The sequence below is a fragment of the Drosophila albomicans genome, chromosome 3 (genome assembly GCF_009650485.2).
Source record: "Drosophila albomicans strain 15112-1751.03 chromosome 3, ASM965048v2, whole genome shotgun sequence".
Lineage (NCBI taxonomy): Eukaryota > Metazoa > Arthropoda > Insecta > Diptera > Drosophilidae > Drosophila > Drosophila albomicans.
The window spans coordinates 16,830,789-16,850,076 of NC_047629.2; the positions used below are offsets into that span (position 1 = coordinate 16,830,789).

The 19,288-nt window shown below is 39.3% G+C and overlaps 4 protein-coding genes across 32 annotated transcripts in view; all 4 read right to left on the reverse strand.

Moving 5' to 3' along the window:
- The window catches only part of LOC117571680 (myb-like protein Q), a 41,082-nt gene extending 28,050 nt beyond the window's left edge, over positions 1 to 13,032 (reverse strand). For 9 of the 28 annotated variants that reach the window (XM_052004026.1, XM_052004024.1, XM_052004022.1 and 6 more), the window contains exons 1-2: positions 11,886 to 13,031; positions 1,454 to 1,790 (exon numbers count right to left, since the gene is read on the reverse strand). In XM_052004026.1, the coding sequence (XP_051859986.1) occupies positions 1,454 to 1,525 (72 nt within the window). In that variant the 5' untranslated portion in view covers positions 1,526 to 1,790; positions 11,886 to 13,031. Of the gene's footprint in view, positions 1 to 1,453; positions 1,791 to 11,885 lie in introns of all 28 variants that reach the window. The other 19 variants (XM_052004023.1, XM_052004030.1, XM_052004029.1 and 16 more) reach the window with 3 other exon arrangements.
- Positions 13,033 to 13,692: 660 nt separating this feature from the next.
- LOC117570065 (probable cytochrome P450 6u1) lies at positions 13,693 to 15,228 on the reverse strand. The gene is made up of 2 exons (XM_034251500.2): positions 14,174 to 15,228; positions 13,693 to 14,114 (listed from the first exon to the last, which is right to left on the reverse strand). Exons 1-2 carry the CDS (start codon positions 15,210 to 15,212, stop codon positions 13,693 to 13,695), a joined length of 1,461 nt encoding a protein of 486 aa, XP_034107391.1. The 5' UTR covers positions 15,213 to 15,228.
- A 138-nt stretch (positions 15,229 to 15,366) lies between these two features.
- LOC117570066 (probable Ufm1-specific protease 1) lies at positions 15,367 to 16,843 on the reverse strand. Of its 2 annotated transcripts, XM_034251502.2 has the most exons (3): positions 16,116 to 16,843; positions 15,893 to 16,038; positions 15,367 to 15,457 (listed from the first exon to the last, which is right to left on the reverse strand). In XM_034251502.2, the coding sequence occupies exons 1-2, from the start codon at positions 16,683 to 16,685 to the stop codon at positions 15,913 to 15,915; spliced, it is 696 nt and encodes a 231-aa protein (XP_034107393.1). In that variant the 5' UTR covers positions 16,686 to 16,843; the 3' UTR covers positions 15,367 to 15,457; positions 15,893 to 15,912. The 2 variants fall into 2 exon arrangements, with proteins under 2 accessions (XP_034107393.1, XP_034107392.1); XM_034251501.2 differs by lacking the exon at positions 15,367 to 15,457 and having other exon boundaries at positions 15,693 to 16,038.
- A 339-nt stretch (positions 16,844 to 17,182) lies between these two features.
- On the reverse strand, positions 17,183 to 19,088 carry LOC117569892 (phosphorylated adapter RNA export protein). The gene is made up of 5 exons (XM_034251234.2): positions 18,903 to 19,088; positions 18,059 to 18,842; positions 17,907 to 17,998; positions 17,580 to 17,844; positions 17,183 to 17,526 (listed from the first exon to the last, which is right to left on the reverse strand). Exons 1-5 carry the CDS (start codon positions 18,948 to 18,950, stop codon positions 17,327 to 17,329), a joined length of 1,389 nt encoding a protein of 462 aa, XP_034107125.1. The 5' UTR covers positions 18,951 to 19,088; the 3' UTR covers positions 17,183 to 17,326.
- Positions 19,089 to 19,288: the final 200 nt, after the last annotated feature.

Genomic DNA, 19,288 nt, shown 5'->3' on the forward strand with positions numbered 1-19,288 from the left:
ACTATTGCCCATAAATAGCAGAACAGCACCGAAAATCGAAAACTTTTAATTACCAAATAGCTCGAAAACGAAAAAAAAAAAACCCAAAGGTCACTCGTCCTATCTCTATCTCTACTGCGAATTGACTATTATATATCAACAGCATACAATATTTGCTTTGATAGCGTTAATTGAAATTGCTATTAAGTTTCATATAATAGATACATTTATGTAGGAAAGTAGTCGACACAAATGGCGTCACGATTGCTATAAATTATTGATTGACTGCATTGAGATACATAAATACATATGGACGAGTTTGTATCTAGAGGCGATGCTACAACGCAATGAGAAAAGCTGGCGATTGACAGACTACACTTATATCCTGTACATTGCTGAAAAAGAAGAGTTCGATGAAGTTAAACCCACATCAATCTTAATTTCCTAATCAATATTGCAACTTTATTATATAATAATTTTTATAGATCTTCAATATTTACTTCTCTAACTATTTATAAAATATACCAGTTTTTTATACAACTCGCATTCCAGCATTTCAACAGTTTGTCTTTCGCCAACTTGCCATCAATTTGACATGCTGTCTGTGTGTCTAATACTTAAATGAAACTCTATTAATTTAAGCTACAGGGTATAAAAATCAATTAAAGATAAAAGCGAACGTATCTTTTTTATTGAATTGAAATGCGCTGTTTCGCGTAGATTAATTGGAAAATTTTGGCATTTTTTTCGCTATAGGCACAAAAAAAAAACCAAATCAATTAGGATCTGTTGAAATATTTATGCCTAAGCCTTGACGGAAAAATAAAAATGCATGGCATAAATATACAAAACCGAGAGATACCAAATATCTGTATCTATAATTTGAAACATTTCGAATACAATTGTTTATCTGAAACTCTCAGCTTGCCGTTTTCGCATTGTTTACACATTACTTATGACTCGGGATTGACCTTGGCATTAATTATTATTTTTGCTGGCTTTTGTTTACACAAAGAGAATATTTAAACCCAAGACCCAGCGCACAGCATGGGAGTTCTTGACATACTCAGCAGCCGATACAAAAACGACAACATGTGTAGCAAAGCGTTTTCTTTACTTTCTCATTTGACAAAAAAAAAAAAATAACAAAAAAGGTTATTTTTTGTGATTTATGTTGTGGTTGTCATTTGATAGGGTAGTAAAACAAAAAAAAAGCAAGAATCTGGGTTCATTATTTGAATTGCACATTACACGGTTTTCGGAGCACGTGTCCGGTTCAATTCGCGGAAATAAACCAGAACAAAACTTTCAATTTTCTGGTTTTAACTTGAATTTGAAAGTCAAGCAACCGCAGTTCGTGAGGAAACTCAACTCTGGCTTTCCCTTGTGTTTTGTTTTCCACCAAGAGTTCTGTTACTTCCGTATGATATCACAACACTTAAGGATTGCTAAATACATTGATAACAACACTCACCTTCATGTCATTTATGATCTGTTGAAACAGACTGCCCAGCGCAGAGCTGTCGCGTTCGAGACTGAGATCCATTTCCGTTTTTGAATGTGCCTGTCTCCGGTTTGGACTTCCAACTAATGAATGCTATGCTATATGCAATGCAATCGATCGAATATTCGTATTCGTTTTCGTTACTGCTAAGACGTTGTTGTTGTTCTCAAATTGATTTTGGGATTAATTTTAATTCACTTCTTTTCGATGGCTTGCAACACCTCGAACATAACTATTTCTTTGAGCTTGTTATTCTTACGTTTAATCGACATTTTATTCGGTGCGAGTTCGAGATTATCGGACGCAGCTGTAAGAAATAAGAGATATAAACAAGTTAATAATAATAATTGAGTTATTTTATGAAAGCTTCAATTAGTTTTCTTCTATGTAAACAATTAATTCTTTTCACTATTAATATTGTATACTAACTAATGATTACGATAATAATAAACAACATCCCCCAAAGTAAACTCAATTTTTATCAGCGTCTCGCGAATGATTCATTCACTGCCAGAGTCATCACACTTCCGATTCCATGTATAAATATATATATAAACTATACACCATGTGTAATACCCATTGAGGCAGCCATTCATGAGTGTGTTCCACATGCATTTCTTTGGAGCAGACATACAATAAATTTTCGAAATTTGTCTTGGGCGATGTAATAATGTGCTCGTAAATAATATAATGAAAACTAGCGCGTATTTCAAAACAAAAATTATGCTTAATTATGCTTATTAATAAGCTTTTGCTTTCGAGTTGGGGGTGAGCTGGAGCGAGGGAAAGATGGCGGGTGAATGGCGTGTGGTTTTCGGGCGAAGCGTAGGCGCAACATTAAAATTATGGCACAGAAATACACAATGTACATACACATGGAGAAATAAGTATTAAAGTTTTAAGAAAAGCTGTACGTTATGATTATTTAAATATATCAAGTTAATATACCAAAAATACCAACATATACCACAGTCTATATTTGGTATATCATCAGCAGATACCAGCAACTAATTTTCAAGAAAAGCAGTCTTCAAATACACCGAAAAAATATACCAAAAAATAATAACATATACTAAAGGCTATATTTGGTATATCAAAAGCTATTCTACTTCATATTACAATAAGACAATATCAGTCCCTAAAACAAAATAAGTAAAATGAGCATTGTGTAAAACTTTTTAATCTTCCATCGATCAGCAGCAATCTGTTTTTAAGAATTATTTTCTCTCAATTTAATAAATCTAGCCGATTTTTCTGGCTGTGTACTTGCTGTACATATGTGTGGCGGGATCAGTGAACGGAAAATGAAAGCAATGCATTGCAATGTGACCCAAATAATGATATCAGAGTTTTGATTTATTTGTTGCTATTGTTGTTGTTGTTACTGTTGTGTGCGTTGTGTTCGACAAGTGTACGCAGCACTTTAATCATACCAGGCTAATTGCCTTAATGCAATTGTTAATTGTTAATTGATATGTCAGCAGCAGGCAATGGACAATGCCAAAGTCAGAGTGCACAGGAAGTTGCAACTGCTGTCATTGCAGTTAAGTTTTATGTTTTACGAGTTATGAGCGTATAAATAATGCCATTAGCAAGCCATTTCATTGCTTTACACATTTGGTGTTGCTTAGGAAGTGCAATAGTTGACCTCAATACGTGCTTTAAAACCCTACTCAAAAATTCCGAGACTTTGGATTCAATATTGATGTCTGGAAAGCTTTGCTCAAGCGTTGCGATACTTGTGGCAGTGAAGTTGAAGTGTTGTCGCTGATTATGACACTGACAGCAACTGTCAGCGTGCGCGTTCTGAGCGCGGCAATTACAAACAAGATACATACAGATATACAGATACACAGATACGCACTTACACAGAAGATACAAGTGCTCAGGCGCAAAGCGAAGAGAGCTCGAACACAAAGCACAATGCTCAAATGATAAATACTTGCAACAAAAAGCGCGGCGACAACAACAGCAACAACAACAACAACAACAAGAGGAGCAGCCGTTGAAAGAGTGGCAGCCCAACACAAAAGCTGATTGCCCGGCCACGCAGCGAATGTATCTGTATCTGTAAGTACGCTTCTATGCATTTTCCGCTGTCTCTATGTATGTGTGTGTGTGTGTGTTTGTTAGGAAAGTGCAGAGAAAAGCATCAAGAACAAGTTGAAGAAAACGCACAGCTGAAAGAGCTGCAGCCAGCGCGTCTTTGGCCAGTGTAAATGACCTCTCAAGATAAAGTTGTTGCCACCAAGCAGCCGCAATGGCGGCAAAGTTGTTGTCGCTAATGTTGTTGTTGTTGCTATTGTTGTTGTCGCTGCTTCTGCAGTTGTTTTTGTCGCGGCTAGTAGACTTGCAATTTCCGTCAGCGCGGAAATAAGTTTTTGGGGTTCTACCTAGTATTGTGAGCCTGCTAAACAAATCAGTTTATGAAGATGTATTTTAAAGATACATTTGCAGATAAGCACATATTAGGTTGTTGACAACTGGTTCTATTTATGCCCTTATTTTGTTTGCTGAACGGAAGGAAATGAAATCTGAATAGATTTTATGAAATGCGTCAGCCACAGCTAAGGAAAGGCTAAAGATTGCAGTTTTGAAATTGGGGTTTTAGGTTTTCTAGGTGCTTCAGGGCTAAACAAAGCCTAAGGCAAAGATGCGCAGCAGGAATAACAACCAGGCAACGGGTTCGGTAATTGCAAGACCAGTCTTAAAACTCATCCACAGCGTCATGAGGTCACGCTGCAAAACGTGATGTGATCTACTGTGAATGTTTGCCGCTTAGCGGTGCCACAGATACGAGACCACAGAGCTGGGCCAGTCGAGGCCCAGATTCTCTCGGCCAGTAGCAGGCAAAGCAAATTACCAAATCGTGCATAAAAACTCCAAAAACAGGAAAACGACAATTTCGCAAGCTGTTTGGGAAACCATTTAAAGTAAAGCTGCCTGCCAAAACAATGCAAGCGAAGGGAACATCTCCGAGCACGGAAAGGAAAGGAGAACCCGCATCACAAATGTCAAGTTGAGGTCGTTGTCGTCGTTGTTGTTGTCATTGTTGTTGTTGTTGTCGTTGTTGTTGTTTCTCCCAGTTTTGCTGTGAATGCGTTTTAATTTCAACTATGTTGTACGCATAATTTTCCGCCCTATTTACGTTTGATCTGTTGATGCTGTTGCTGTCTGTTCGAGTCTGGTTTTGAGTCTGATCTGATTGTCGCCGTCTGTGCGGTTGGTTTCAACGGCGCCCTGAGATTTGCATCTGTTTTCTGTGGCGGAAGCTGATCCAAGGAGGCTGTGTGCTGTGTGCTATGTGTGTGTGCCGCCTCTGATACGGCAAATAGATTTGTGTACACGTTACACATTTATGTGTTGTAGTTGCATGCTGCACGTTCAGCTTCGGTTCGGTTTCTATTACAGGAAGTGACTTGACAGAGTTCGTCTGCCTGCAGCCAGCATCTCCCCCCTTCGTCAACTACGTCGATCAACGGAGCCCCTCTCAGTGAGAATTCCTAATTGCGCCCAAAGATGTGTGAGCACACGCACACAGCGGAGTGGAGTGGAGTGGAGTGTTGTACTGTCTGTAATTATGCGTAAATGTTATCGACATCGTGCCAGTGCAACACTTGCCCAGACTTTCATAGAAAAATCCCTTCCCCTATCTTCATCGAGTAAAGCGTAAAGCTACTGCGGATATGAGTAAGTTTTGAATAAATCTTGCTCGCATAAATATTTATTTAACTGCTGAGCAAACATTTGCATACGTTTTGTCTAACATGCACTGTTATCAACAACTGTTAAATATTAACAGCAGCTTCACATTGCCAATTGCAATTCGTTCACTGAGTTTTATGGTAATCGATAATTGGAACCACTTTTATACTATTTGAAAAAGGAGAGAACCAAAACGGGAAAAGCTTGAATTCCACTTGAATTAGGCATTAAAGAAAATTGACATTCTAATCGCAGAGCATCGCCTGCATCATCATAGACCATTAGGCTGGTGGTGTACACATACACACATACATATATCTAAGAATATGATTATATTGTAGTATGGCAGAAACCTCTTAAAAGTTCTAAGGCCTTCAGTTAAACAAACATGTTTACAGCCTGTTTCGACATTACGTCTCGCTGTTTTAGCTGTACCAGATTTATGAGCTTAAGAGGAAAACGCTGAAGATTGAGGTGAGCAAAACTATGGTTGGGGTTGCTGCTGTTGCTGTTGCTGATGTTGTTGCAGCCACAAGGTAAACGATATACGGATGGCAAATTGAACGACGCGCATCATGACTTTACACTTTCACCGCACACAACATACAACACACACAACACAACACTCTGTGCAACAAACACTCCACACAGCTGTGGTCAACAATGAGATGGTGTCTCCACTCTCCCCACCCGCTCTTCTGCTGCTCTGTTTGATCCGTAGGTTGCCTATATAGACACAGGGCTGGGGCGTAGGTTGTCAACGTTTTGGGTTGGGAAAGCGCTGACATCGAATGTGTGTTTTCTTTCTTTTTTCGAAAATGCATTTAAAAGCGAAAAGAACTCATCAGACAAAGATGATGTTGATGATGATAATCTAAAGTTCGTTTTTTTCCCCGTCTCTGTCTCTGTCTTTGTCTTTTATTTTATGAATGTTTTTATTTGATATCAACGAGATGAGCACAGACACATGCGTGTATCTGGCTGGCAAATGTATCTATATCTGTGCATCTTTGACTGCGTTTTCAAGTTTGTGAAGAGGCGAGAGATGTTTGGCATCTGTGTTTGCTCTCAGCTTCTACGTCATTAACCCAAATATCTAAAAATACCATTTAGCAATTGGATAAACGCAATGGCAGCCTATTGATATGGCCAGTGTTGAGCAACCCGCAACGTGCAATGCGAGTCGAATTTATGTTCCAATAAAATTCAATTTTTTCGCAGCTCATTAACGAAAACGAAAATGAAAACAAGTTTACGCAAAAATCATTTAACACTAATTGCTGCACCGGCAAAGTGTTTCCCGTTTGTGTTTTGCCATCTTTTTTTCTTCTCTAGGTGTGTGTGTATGTGTGTGTGCTTGTTGCCACTTCTTGGCCGTATCTTTTGCTGTCCATGTCTGTTTTTTTTTTCATTGATAAGCGTGCGTGAGTGAAATATTCGCTTATCTAATCTGCTTAGATGTCAACACGAGTTCGTTTTTGGCGCAAATGTTGCAATCGATTATCGATCGGAAAGTTATCAAACGTAATGCGATGCATATAAACCGGGAGGCAGCAGCAAAACCAGCAGCAACCAAAAGTAGAACACAGCACAAATTTCGCAATGGCAACGCCCACAATATGTAAACAACCAAGTGATTGTATGTGTGTTTGTGTGTGTGTGTGTAAGAGTAGTGTGTGTATTTGAATGTGTGTGCTTGCCTCTAGAAATAAACTTTCGGCACATTAACGCCTAAAAGTGTAATCGGGCATAAAATTAGATGATTAAACATTGAAAACATGGCTAAAACATGAGTGGAAAGTATCTACACATACATACACACAAACACACACATTTTCAACGCACACACACATGCATACACATTGTATTTATATTACATGGAATCCATATTAATTAACTTGTTAAAGCTCTGCCTAACGAAATCTTAAAAGAGAAGTTTTTCAAACGTTGACGCGAAATGGGGAAAAATGTGTATAACATTTGTATTATTCATGCTCAGAACGATAAAGTTTGTTGTTTAAAATTTAAGCATATGGCGCATACCACAAAAAAAGATAATGAAGAACGATTGAAATGTTTTTTGATGGAGAATTTAACAATACTTATTACGCCACTCGATGAAATATTGCTTATCATAAATGGAATATATTCGAAAGTAAAATATAAACATTTTACGAGTCTGTTCTACATCAATCTCCCAAATATTCTAAAGTTCATTATACGTTGTTTCCTCGCCCAAATGTGAATTACTTCACTTCGAGTTGAATGTACTTCATCAGCATCTTTTGCAAGTATCTAGAACTCCGGATCTAACTAGGTTGATAGACTGATTGCTGAAACCGAGTACTCAGTATGGGTCAAGCAGCAGCTGCGGCACTTTGATGGATACGTTGGGCAGGCATTAGCGTTGGGATGAACATTATTCATTAAGACTATTATTCACTATTCACTCGTTGGCGATCCGCTGCAAACGAATGCTAATTAAAATCCATTCAACAACTGCGCGAAACTTTCCACCGAAAATTCGTAAGAATAATGTTGAAGATTTTAAGACCATTTTCTTAAGATTTTTTTTTTGCACAAATGCGAATAGAAGTATGTATGCACATCTACTTTGGTACAGTGTGCACCCGCCCCTCGGCGCCACAGACAACACTCATTAATGATAAACAAAAGTACCGTTAGCCGGCACATGTTGTTATTTTGTTCTCTTTCGCCTTCTTGCTCATGCTTAGTTGTTTTTCAGTCGCCGTTTTGCCGGCTCGCTCTGACGCTTTTCTAAGCCGCATTCTGTCCGTCCGTCTGTCTGTCTGTCTGTCTTCTTGGCCCCACACAGATTTCTTTTCATAATGTACACAACTAGTACACGTCTCTGTCTCTGTGTATATACATATATTTTGTTTACATAGCAATGGCAACTTTGTAGTCAACACATGTCAATTTTCACTGTTCCCTTTTGTTGGCTCAAAAGCTCTGCAGCTCAAATCGTTTAATGGCTCGCATGCAGATTGCTAAGCACACACACTCAGAAGGAAAAAAGCGAGACAAGTCATTAAAGAGAATTTAATAATTTGCTGGCATAACAAATAATTAATTCAAGCGACGACTCTGCGCCTAATTGGACAAAGCTTTTTGATTAATCACATAATTCCACAACAGTAAGACTCCGATGACAGAGCTGAGCTCTTCACATTACTACTATCGATCTCTGCTTGAGCATCAGAAATATGGATTTTCGTACATGTTTTATTCAATGCGATACAAGCAAAGTTTACAAAACGCTAAAGAACTATGGGAAAAGTCCATTAGGTTGCCAAGCATTCAACTTTTGACATTTTCCCAGGGCGTACGACAAAATGAAAACTTTTTTAATGAGCTTTGCATTGGTTTTTTTTTTTTTTTTTGCCGCTGCCCGTTTGAGTCGTCGACACGCAAGAGGCGATAGTTAAATTAAACACGACGCTCATTAGGGTTCAAAAGTGGAAGATGGAAGAGGTTGCGGGACAAGGAGTTGAAGATTAGCAAAGCTTAATGGCTCGTGGGCAGCAACCTTATACATTATGTATGTGTGTGTGTGAGTATATAGCACGCCTCTCCTTTAATATACATATGTGAATGTGTGTATGTATGTATATTCATGAATTCATTCATACATTCAAATTTTACACCCATGCATCGGGGCAACGAAAATGAAATCGAAAACGAAACGAAAATGCTTTGCAAGTGTGGGTGTCAGACAGCAACAACAACAACAATAACGAAACGAATAAACGACGAGCGAACGAATGAACATGATGCAAAACAAATGCATTCATTCATGCAGTTACTCGACTCGAAAGACTCAAAGGGGCCAGTTTATAACTTTCAAGAGTCGCAGCAGAGACTCAAAAAGTTCCCAGTTCCCGCCAGCTGTTTACCAACAACAACAACAACAACAAAACAACTTTAACAACAACGATGCGTTGGCGTATGCAAACACCAAACAAACAGCAAACAGGCTCGGCCAGACTATCGGCCATAATATTCACATACATACATATGTACACATAGTATTTCTCTAGTTGTGTTGTTGTATATAGCAGATTTGTTTGCAGACATAGTCTTCTATTGCCCAAAGTATAATTAAAAATTACACGCCTCAAAGCAAAAAAGCGAAACGGCGATAGCAAAGCAAACACAAGTTGAACAAAAAACCTACATTTGAGTGTTTTTGACTGTGTTGCTTATTTTTAGGAAATATAATACAACTTACTGAGAGTAAAGCAAACAATTTAGAAGTTAATTTTATGTCACTAATTTTGTTTTATGAATAGCTTTTAAGTTCGTCACCAAATTTGGTAATTATAACTCTTCTAAATACTTTATAATGTTGGAGATGACTTCTTTTTTTGTATTATTTATTATATGTATATACTACCTTCGATATTTAAAATAAACTTAAAGGGTATTTCAAGACTTCGCAATTGTTTTAGCTTGGTCAGAAGAACAACAGTTGCTGCTGTACCAGAGTTTTAAATAGATGGGTAAATAAATTGCCATTTTTTATTTCTTCACTTCATATATAAAGAGCGGTGCAGTTCTGTTTGCTTGTTGATACAGCCGAGGAGGAGAACAGGCCATAAACATACCACCGATCCAAACCATCCCATATCGTGGCATTCCATAACCACCAACCATAACCAGGAGGTGCCCAAGTTATTTCGGTGCCAGCAGCTGTCTGTGTTCTGTGTTCTTAAACAGTTGAACAGGTGCAGAGGCAGCTGAATGCCTTTTGGGATTAGGTTACACATTCGCTGAATGTTACTCGTGGCCAGCAAGTATCTGATAAGCAAAAGATACTTCTACCTTCCAGTAGCCCAAACTCGGTGCATTCCATGCATATCAAATGCATACAGAACCGAATAGAATTCAAATAGAACATGAAACTGCTTCAATTAAGTCTGAGAAAAGTAACCAAGAGTCGAGCAGAGTAAATAGTAAAGTATATAGTTAAATAAACAATATATGATGCATTTTACGGTAACAATTGTGGAATTGAATGCAAATCTCAACTATCAGTGAGAGAGATCTCACAAAGAGAAATAGTACTGTAATATTTCGTATTGTATGTACTTGTGTGTGATATGTGAGTGTGAGTGTCAGTTTCTTATCAGTGTGTTAGCCCCGTAACCCCGTAGCAAAGTCGTTTGAAAGGTATGCAAAGAAATGAGACATGAAATTTCAAACAAACGCCAAGATAAGAAAACTCAAAAACAACAACAATTAGTGGGAGTGAACGGCATTTGTACATACAACAAAATGAAATTCTAATTAAACAACAATTTACAGTTACACACGATGACGAAGACGACGACGACGACGATTGTTGGCAACGTGCTGCTCCGGTTCCTGCTCTGATTACGACACACGCAGCCAGTCGATTTCCACTGCAAAATGGAGACATAACAAAAACTCGTTGCTTGAGCACCAAAAATAAACAACCCTATTTAATATGTAATATATAGTACTACAATCTATAAATGTTACCCCCAAATAAGGTAAACGAACAACAACAACGACAACAACAACAAAACACAACCAAAAGCGAAAAAGTTCTAAGCCTCGGAAATATAGATTGCCCCTAGATATATGACAGTTTGATAGCTAAACAAAGTCAATGACCCTTTTTGGATGCTGTCCGCCAACGCATTATGATTATCTTCAATTTCCTATTTTTTACTTTTCAGCGATAGGCACGTAAAAAGGTTAATAAGTAGCCCACACACACACACAGACACACAGACACAGACATAATGCAAAATATTTAAGCCTAAAGTGTGCACATTATTAGAATGGGGGGAAAACAAACAATACAAACAGCAACAGCATAAAAGAGGTGAAAGAAGCAGACGCTGAATACAGATTAGAGATGAGCAAGAGTTGAAGTGCTCAGTAATGAAACTGAAATATAATTTTTATATTTAAATTGTGGTTCATTTTTTTGTAAATACCTTTTTGTTTTAAAAGTGTATAATTTATGTCCCTTAAATAGTTCCAATATAAAATTGTTAAGTTAAAAGTGTCAAATGTTTTCAACTCTTTATTTGGTAGTATTAAAAACAAAAAAGGTATACAGCCGCTTTATAAAAAGTGACTCTGTAATTTGATATCGTCTGCATATGGTCAACATCAATCGTAACAATGCACGCAACTATCGTGTCACGACGAGACACGCACACACATCTAGAAAAGAGTCCCTGCACTTGCGCAAATAGCGCGACAACTTCAAAAAGGGAGCATACAATTGCTTTTGCTGCTTTTGCTGCTGTTTCAGATGTTGTTGTTGCTCTTGCTGGTGCTGTTGTTGGATGGCAATGAAAGGAGTTTTCATGGCTTACGCTGACTGGAATTGGCACTGGAAGGCCTTGGAATACTTTCGTCTCTTGCCTGCTGCTCTGTGTGTGTGTGAGAATTGGAAGCTGTTGTGAAGCTTAACTTGTTGTTTGCTTCATTTGTTGTCTGCTGCCAGGTCAGAGCAGCACTCAACCTAATTACATTTTTCCAAATCATTTTCATAATTAGCACACTCGAAAGAAGAGCGCAAAAAGTGAATGAGCGAGTGAAAAGAATGGGGGAAAGAGCGGCAACAACAAAAGTCTTTATAAAGTGTAAGAAGATGAAACACACGCACACACACTTAAAATAAAAGGATACTCACATTCTATGCTTGCAAAATTTCAAGCGGCGTCATCGAGAGTTCGATAATCTATTTGTCCGAAATGCATTCACATCTGAATACGAATCATCATCATCAGCATCAGAGTGCACTCGTTTGTTTGATGGATGCTGCTGTTGCCTCCTGCAAACAATTAAACAGCGTTTCCTCCCCTTTCCACTGTTGCCGGTGGGTAAGTGTGTGTGTCTGTTCGCTGTTGTTGTTTTTGTTGTTGGGCTGCAGCGCATTCCAGGCGGCAAAAGCGCACAAAAGAGAAGAGAACTCTCGCCTCGCCTCACTGTGTCCTCGTCTTGCCCTCAGCCCACCGTCTGTGTCGCTCTATATGTGGATGTTAGGCTTTGGCTTTGTTCAAACAAACTACCCTGACGGCGACGGCAGCGTTGTCGTTGATCCTTGCACAGTTGGTTGATGTTATTGCTGCTGCTGCTTTTGTTACTCGCCTTGTTGTTTTTGTTTTTGTTTTTTGTTGTAGACACCACACTCTCACAATCACAATCACGGGAAATCACACACACACTGCAAACACAGACAGTTGATGTTGCATGAATGTGTGTGTGTGTGTGTGCGTTGCATAAAATTATTCACTTAAATATTTAAATACAATATGTACACACTTTTGGCAATTTTAGCTTCACGTCGTTTCACACACCTCCTTCTCCTATTCTTCCTTTTCTATTTTTTTGCACTAGCTTCTTCATTCGACCAAACAACAGTTATAAAGTGCTGTCGCCTTTGCCGCCGCCGTTAGCAGTTACTTTTTTCTCGTGCTTATTTCGTTTCAATTTTTCATATGCATCAAACAGCCGTTTCGATATTATTCGTTTAATTTATGAAATTTTTATTGGGGACTCACATAGACACTTCGTATAGACAAAAAAAAAAACAACCGAACTGGAAGAAATGCAGTTACCGCAAACAAATGCCTTGCATATACATTTATACATGCGAGCTTTGAGGAAATAAATCCAAATTCTTGTTACACAAACTTTGATTTATTTAGACGCGCGAGTTTCGACATGGGCAGCAAAGTGTTATCGAATAGCGTTTAATTATTTAACAAATTACACTTAAAATCCCGCGCACCGACGGTCGCACGTCCGACTCGCTCGGCTTTGTTTTTGCTTCTAAACAGAAGCGTGACCGCAAGCTCTATTTGAGAAATCTACTATTTTGCGATACAAATTATACCGAAATAAAATACTAACTTAATATTTCCTCTGTTTTGCTCTGGAAAAATTTTCTTTGCCTTTTATTTTTATTTTTTGTTGAACCAAAAAAAAGAGAATTCCTTTTTGTCAGTAGTATTTGAATTATTTAAAAAAAAATTATAATTGTAATGACATAAAATGTTCCGATATTTTAGAACAACCTGTATAATAAGGGCGGTCACACTATGTGTTACCCACAGACACTGAGTGTTGGGCAGCGCACTTTTCACCTTATCGATCATTGAAATCGAAATTTAAAATTAATGCCGCCCTCGTTTGAATTTGAATGGTTATTGATTGAATATTGAATACGTTAATTTTAGATCTATAACAATAATGGTGTTTATTTGTTCATTCATTTGTATCAAGTGCGGGTCAAACCACAATCTTACAGCTAAGAATTTAAGGTATCTGTCAGCATTATCACACAAGCCTACGCCTTATAAAATAACAGAAATTAGTGCATAAAACAAATCAAGCGTACTTGTATATAAAAACAACATTAAAGGGAATTATGTATACATATATAAACAAAAGCAAAAACGACAATCTCCCCCAAAAAATTCGTTGACCTTAAATGTCTAGGTGTCCACATATTCAACGCTCAGTTGAATGTCCGTTTTTGGCATCAATAAGAGCTTCCGATTGTCATACTGTAAAGGTATTTGTGTCTCGGCGCACGGAGCGTACTTATGATGCTGCAACAGTGCGACAAGACCAATCAGCAACTGCTGCTCGGCCAGTTGCATCGCGATGCATCCACGCAATCCCTGGCCAAATGGTAGAAATGACATTGCTGGACGTGCTTTCACAGCGGCCGCCTCAAAGCGAGCGGGATCAAATCGCAATGGATCGGGATATATTGAAGGATCACGGTGAATTGCGGCTACTGGTATGATTAGATTGTTGCCTCGCGCAATCACAAACACCGACTTGGCCAGCTCGAACTCCTTGGTGGCACGTCGCAGTAAAAATGGATATGGCGTATGTAAACGAAGCGTTTCTATTGAAATTAAATTTGATTAGCTGTTCTGAAATCTTTTTAGGAAATGCAACACTTACCATTTAATACTTGCTTCGTGTACTTCAGCTGCTTTAAGCTGTCCGCCGTCAGTTGTCCATCGTGTTGGTGTAGCAGCTGCTGGATCTCGCTTCTTACCCGATCCTGCAGATCCGGCTGCAATGCCAGCTCGTAAAGGCAGAAGCCCAACGTCGCATTCAATGGCTCCAGGCCCGCTAAGATGAAGCCAAAAGCTTGGGCTGCAATTTGCGCGTCACTCAGCGCATCATCTGCAGCGGAGAACAACTGCAAAAAGTTCTGGAGCGGTTGGCGATCTCTCAAACGCTGCTGATACAATTGCGCATGCACGAGATTATAGAAGTAATTCGTAGCCAGCTCATCGTAGCTGGTGTACTGCAACAGACGCGCTAGCAGTGGCAATTCCAAAGCCAAGTAGGCACGCCATAGACTAAAATTGTTCCAATAGCTGCGAGACATCTGTCGGAACTCGACCTGATCTCCGGTCAGTCCAAATGCCAGTGAGCCAATCACTTCAATGTTGTAGCCATCCACCAGTTGACTGACATTCAATTGCTGCAGCTTTTGCTCACCAATTCGACCTCCAAAAATCTTGGATACTTGCACCAGGCGCGGCATCAACTTCTGTAAGTTGCTGGACGTAAACACAGTCACAGATTTGGCATGAAGCGAACGCCATTTGTGGCCATCCAATTGCAGCAGATTCCCCGACAGCGGTTCATTGTTCACATTGTTATAGAGGCCACGACTGGTGAAGTAGCCCTCGTCGCTGACTAGAATATTGTGCACCAGCTCCAGATCTAGCACCATAACAAATGGTTTAAGCAGCGCATAGCAACCAACGAATGGCGCTTGCCCCTTGTGTGTGTCATAAATGGTTTGAAGCGCATCCAGCACATGCCGTTTTCCACCCACAACTCCTTTGATGTTGCCCCACAGAAACTTGGGCTTCTCGTGGAGTATGCCACGACGCTTCCAATAGCCCAGACTTATCTTGACGACCACATAGAAGAGCGTCAAGGTGCCGAATGCAGTGAATAAGACGCGATGCAGCAAATCCATGCTGCAAGTGGGGAGGAATTTCCTTCTACTGTTTTTTTTTTCTATCGTTATCTATCGATGTGTGTTTCACCAGCTTTGCGTTGTTTTGTCTTTTATGGTTTCGGCAGTGGCAGTGTGTGAACACTCTATCGTTGATTGGTAACCGTTCAGTGTCGCCGGCTTATCAGCGCCATTTCCATGGGAATAAACTGCTTAAATGTATGTGTGCGGTTTACTTATCAATACATACGATCCATAATAACGAGCTAAAATTAAAAAGAGAACAAAAACGCAAATATAAACAAATGTATTCTCTTTGCACTAATTTGAGTACATAAAATATAATTAGTGGATACTACAGCTACAGTTACTATCGGTTATATGCGAACCTTTTTGGAATGACAACACAAACATTTTAATTCGACGCATAATTTACAACAAAATAAAAGTTTTATGACTCGATGAGCTTGCGCTTTTCGTGTCTTTAAAATCAATTTAAAAACAGCAACCTGTGGACTTAGTAATAAACTTCAATTTAGTTTAATTTAAATTTGCTTAAATAGTTTACTTTACTTTTAAGATTTCTGTTTGTTATAGGTAATACAGGAGAATTTCGGTAATCGACTTTTCCCTATATTATTTTTATTGTTGCATATAACCGATATATACTGTGTGTTAAATGCTAATGTGGTCTTTTATACGTGGCAGCCATTAAAGTAAACTATTTCTGCAGTATGAAGCAGAGATTATAGGCACTCTCTCGAAACTCATCCATGTGCATCCAACGCACATAACCCGCGTCAATCAACTGTTGCTTGCTGCTCGGCACACCCGAGAAGTGCGGATCCTAAAACGATCAAAAGTTAGCACATATAACTTATATGTTGTTACAAATTGGAGTCAAGCAGGGTTCAATTGACTCACCACAACCAGCAAAAATGTGCCCGCAACTGGACTCTGATGTATGCCCGCTATGCCCTTTGATGCTGTGTCGCTTAACCCGCCCATGGCAATGAAACCAGCATACTCAACAAAGTATCGACGTATCTGGTCAATCACCTGGTCGCAGTTCAACTGTTTAACGTGTTGAATCTTACACGGCACGTCGAACAGCGTATCCAACACATAACACTCCTCCAGCGTGCCAATCCAATCGCGTGAGCCAATAAAACGCGGCAATTTGTCACCGATCTTAACCAGAATGCTCTGAATCTCACGTATTGAGGGCACATTTGTTGCAATGGCATTGCGCTTATTAATAATCCATGAGATGGCCGTTTGTAAAGTGCGATAGCCGCAGCCCCAACCTGCATCCATTGTGCCATCGCAGCCGTAATGAAAATAGTAGAAATGTCCGCGAGTCTGCAGCGTTTCTCCTTGACCTGGTGCCGCTGACAGCGCGAGATGCACATCTTCGAATAGCGCATAACTATAGGTTTTCGAACTTATTTTGATTGCATTTGCAGACGATTCCAGTTCACAGGTTGTCGTCATTGTGTTGTTTACAAGTTCAAAATTAGATCACAGCACTTTGTTTTTTGTCTTACCGCCAACGCATACGTTTGACGTGGGCCTTATTTATGTGTACATATATATGTACGTTTGGTTTACACATATAAATATATATTTTTTGTTATGTATTTACCTTTTTCGCTACGTTGCAACAACAATAATTTTAGAAATTTAGAAATCATCTGCTTGCAACAGCGCTGCGCGACCACAGCCTGAATTTCTCAATATACTATATTACGTAGCGAAATATACCGAAATACTGCAGTACAATTATTAGCCTGGTAACACATTTATTTGTATGGCGCAACTATTTGAACTATTGGTTTGATTTCTCAAAAACATGTCGCTAAAAATTGTTTTTCTAATAAATGATAACGATCGAAATTTCCCCGATAGTAAGTCAATTCTTTTAAGTCTTGCCGCAACATTTTCAACACAAACTGTATTTGAAAAATTTGCAAATCATAAATCTTTCTAAAAATCTTACATACTATTTATTTATTTAGATGTACAATTATGGGTCTAGCTATTTAGATGTAAAACTGATCGCCACAAATATATATATTTTTTCGAATATAAATAAATGGCCGACCGCATAATGTAACGCTTTGCGTTTTGTTCATTTAGAATAGGTCCATTTCGCCGCAATTAATATCCAAGATATCGTCATCATAGCTGACCAACTCCTTAAGGCCCACCGTCGCTGCTGCAGCTTTTGAAGTTGAGGGTAGATCAGCATCAATGAGATTTATGTTTATTTCATGTGTCTTATACTCAGGGCTATTCTGTTCGTGTCCAACTGGCGATGGCGGCGGATTAGATACTGCAATTAAACATCTTGTTACCATGTAATTAACATTAATTTCCACAACTTACAACTGCCAGGCTGATAGTTTTGATTCAAAGAGTCGTGCTCTTTGCGTATTAGCAATGAAGGCAATTCGGTGCTCTTGTCGCTCAGACATTTTTTCAGTTCCTCGACCTTGCGATCGCGTATCAATGTCTCAATTTGCTTGCGAGATTTGGTGTCATTTTGGCGATCTTCAGTAAAAATTGACTTTTGTTGCGCTGGCGTTATACTATCATGATGCTTCAAAAGAAATAAAAATACTCCACCCGGCGTGCGACGACGTCTTCCATTCTATAACAGTATCAAAATAATTGTTAATATTGAAAAACTTTTGTATCATCTGAAATAATTACTTTGATCATCATGCCTCCATCAGCTTCAATACGTTGAGTTTCCTTGTATAGCTCCAAAGGCACTTCTAAACCAAGAATTTCAACAACTCGCACTGCAAAGAATCATAATAAATTATATAGCTAAAATTTCGATGATAGTTCAGATATGTTACCCAAAAGTTCGTCCTTCTCCTCGTAGAGTTTTCTGGCCATTTCCCTGGCCACATCACATGCATCTCGTCCGCCCGTTTCCTGCAAGTCGGGTATATGCCTTGGATCACTCGAATTATCTGAGGAACCGCTAGTGGATGAATTGCCACGACGTGAACGCGAACGCTGTCCAAGGCGGCTCTTCACCGAATTTCTCGCCCGCTGACTTTCTACTGTCGAAGGGCGCATTGATTGACGACCCCTTTTGTGGGCTGGATGTGAGCTACCCTCATCGGAGGAGTTAGACAGGCGACGCTTTAATGTATTCCCACCATTCATACGATATTGCAATGAAAAATCATAATTCTCCACATTGCGATCGCTGCTGCTTCGGGTGACATCGCAACCTCGCATATTTTCGCTAAGCGCATCCTCCTGTAACGCTGCAGTCCACACGTTGTATTTCTTGAAACGTGCTCGATTTGATTCGGTGTCTGTTGGCGGCGCCACTCGTACCATAACCGTACGTCGTATGCGCTTCTTGCGTTTCTTCTGATTGAGCCCAGTTGAGGCTGTGGAGGCGGCATCGGTGCGTAACTTTTTGATGCAGCCCTCTTCGGAGGATTCGCCCGATGAAGATTCGGTATTAGACTGTGACTCGTCATCGTCGAGGGCGCTTTGTATTTGGTGGCATGTGGCAAGCGGACTTGCAACGCTCTCTATGGCGATTGCAGCAGGTGTGGTTGCAATTTTGGGAGCCGGTCGTTGCAGCGGCGTATAGATTTCGTCGTCCCCACTCGCTGACAACTGCAATTGATGATGAATTCTTGTAAAATTGTGATTTGTGCATTTGTTCATCGAATATACCTCTCCATCTTCCAAATCAATGTCGTCGTTGGACTGCAAGTCCATCATTTTTGCGGAAAAAAATTAATTCTACTGCGGCCACTAGTGTTGGTAAAGGACACAAAGAATAGCTGCTCCAAACCAGTGCTGCCAGATTCTGCCAAGTAAAAATAGCTAGAATTAAAATACAAATTTTGCTAATAAGTATGTCGAAATTGCCAACAAAAAAACCTGAATAAAAAAATTTTTTTCAATCTAAAGAGAAAAAGTTGTTTATGTACCAATATCAAAGCCACCATATTACTTTTCGTGAAGTTGGGATATTAATTCTATTTTAAGCTGCATTCAAATTTTCCCCCTTTCTTTTGGTTCAATTTAAATTTGTGCCCTTTAAATGGGTGTGCCCT

Bases quoted from the DNA above. Each gene is read 5' to 3' on its own strand.
- LOC117570065 (XM_034251500.2), bottom strand. From the start codon at position 15,212: ATGGATTTGCTGCATCGCGTCTTATTCACTGCATTCGGCACCTTGACG. The intron at 14,115-14,173 runs GTAAGTGTTGCA...TAATTTCAATAG, and splicing joins CACGAAGCAAGTATTAAATG to AAACGCTTCGTTTACATACG.
- LOC117570066 (XM_034251502.2), bottom strand. From the start codon at position 16,685: ATGACGACAACCTGTGAACTGGAATCGTCTGCAAATGCAATCAAAATA. The intron at 16,039-16,115 runs GTGAGTCAATTG...TGATCGTTTTAG, and splicing joins GCACATTTTTGCTGGTTGTG to GATCCGCACTTCTCGGGTGT.
- LOC117569892 (XM_034251234.2), bottom strand. From the start codon at position 18,950: ATGATGGACTTGCAGTCCAACGACGACATTGATTTGGAAGATGGAGAG. The intron at 18,843-18,902 runs GTATATTCGATG...CATCAATTGCAG, and splicing joins TTGATTTGGAAGATGGAGAG to TTGTCAGCGAGTGGGGACGA. The intron at 17,845-17,906 runs GTAATTATTTCA...ATACTGTTATAG, and splicing joins ATGGAGGCATGATGATCAAA to AATGGAAGACGTCGTCGCAC.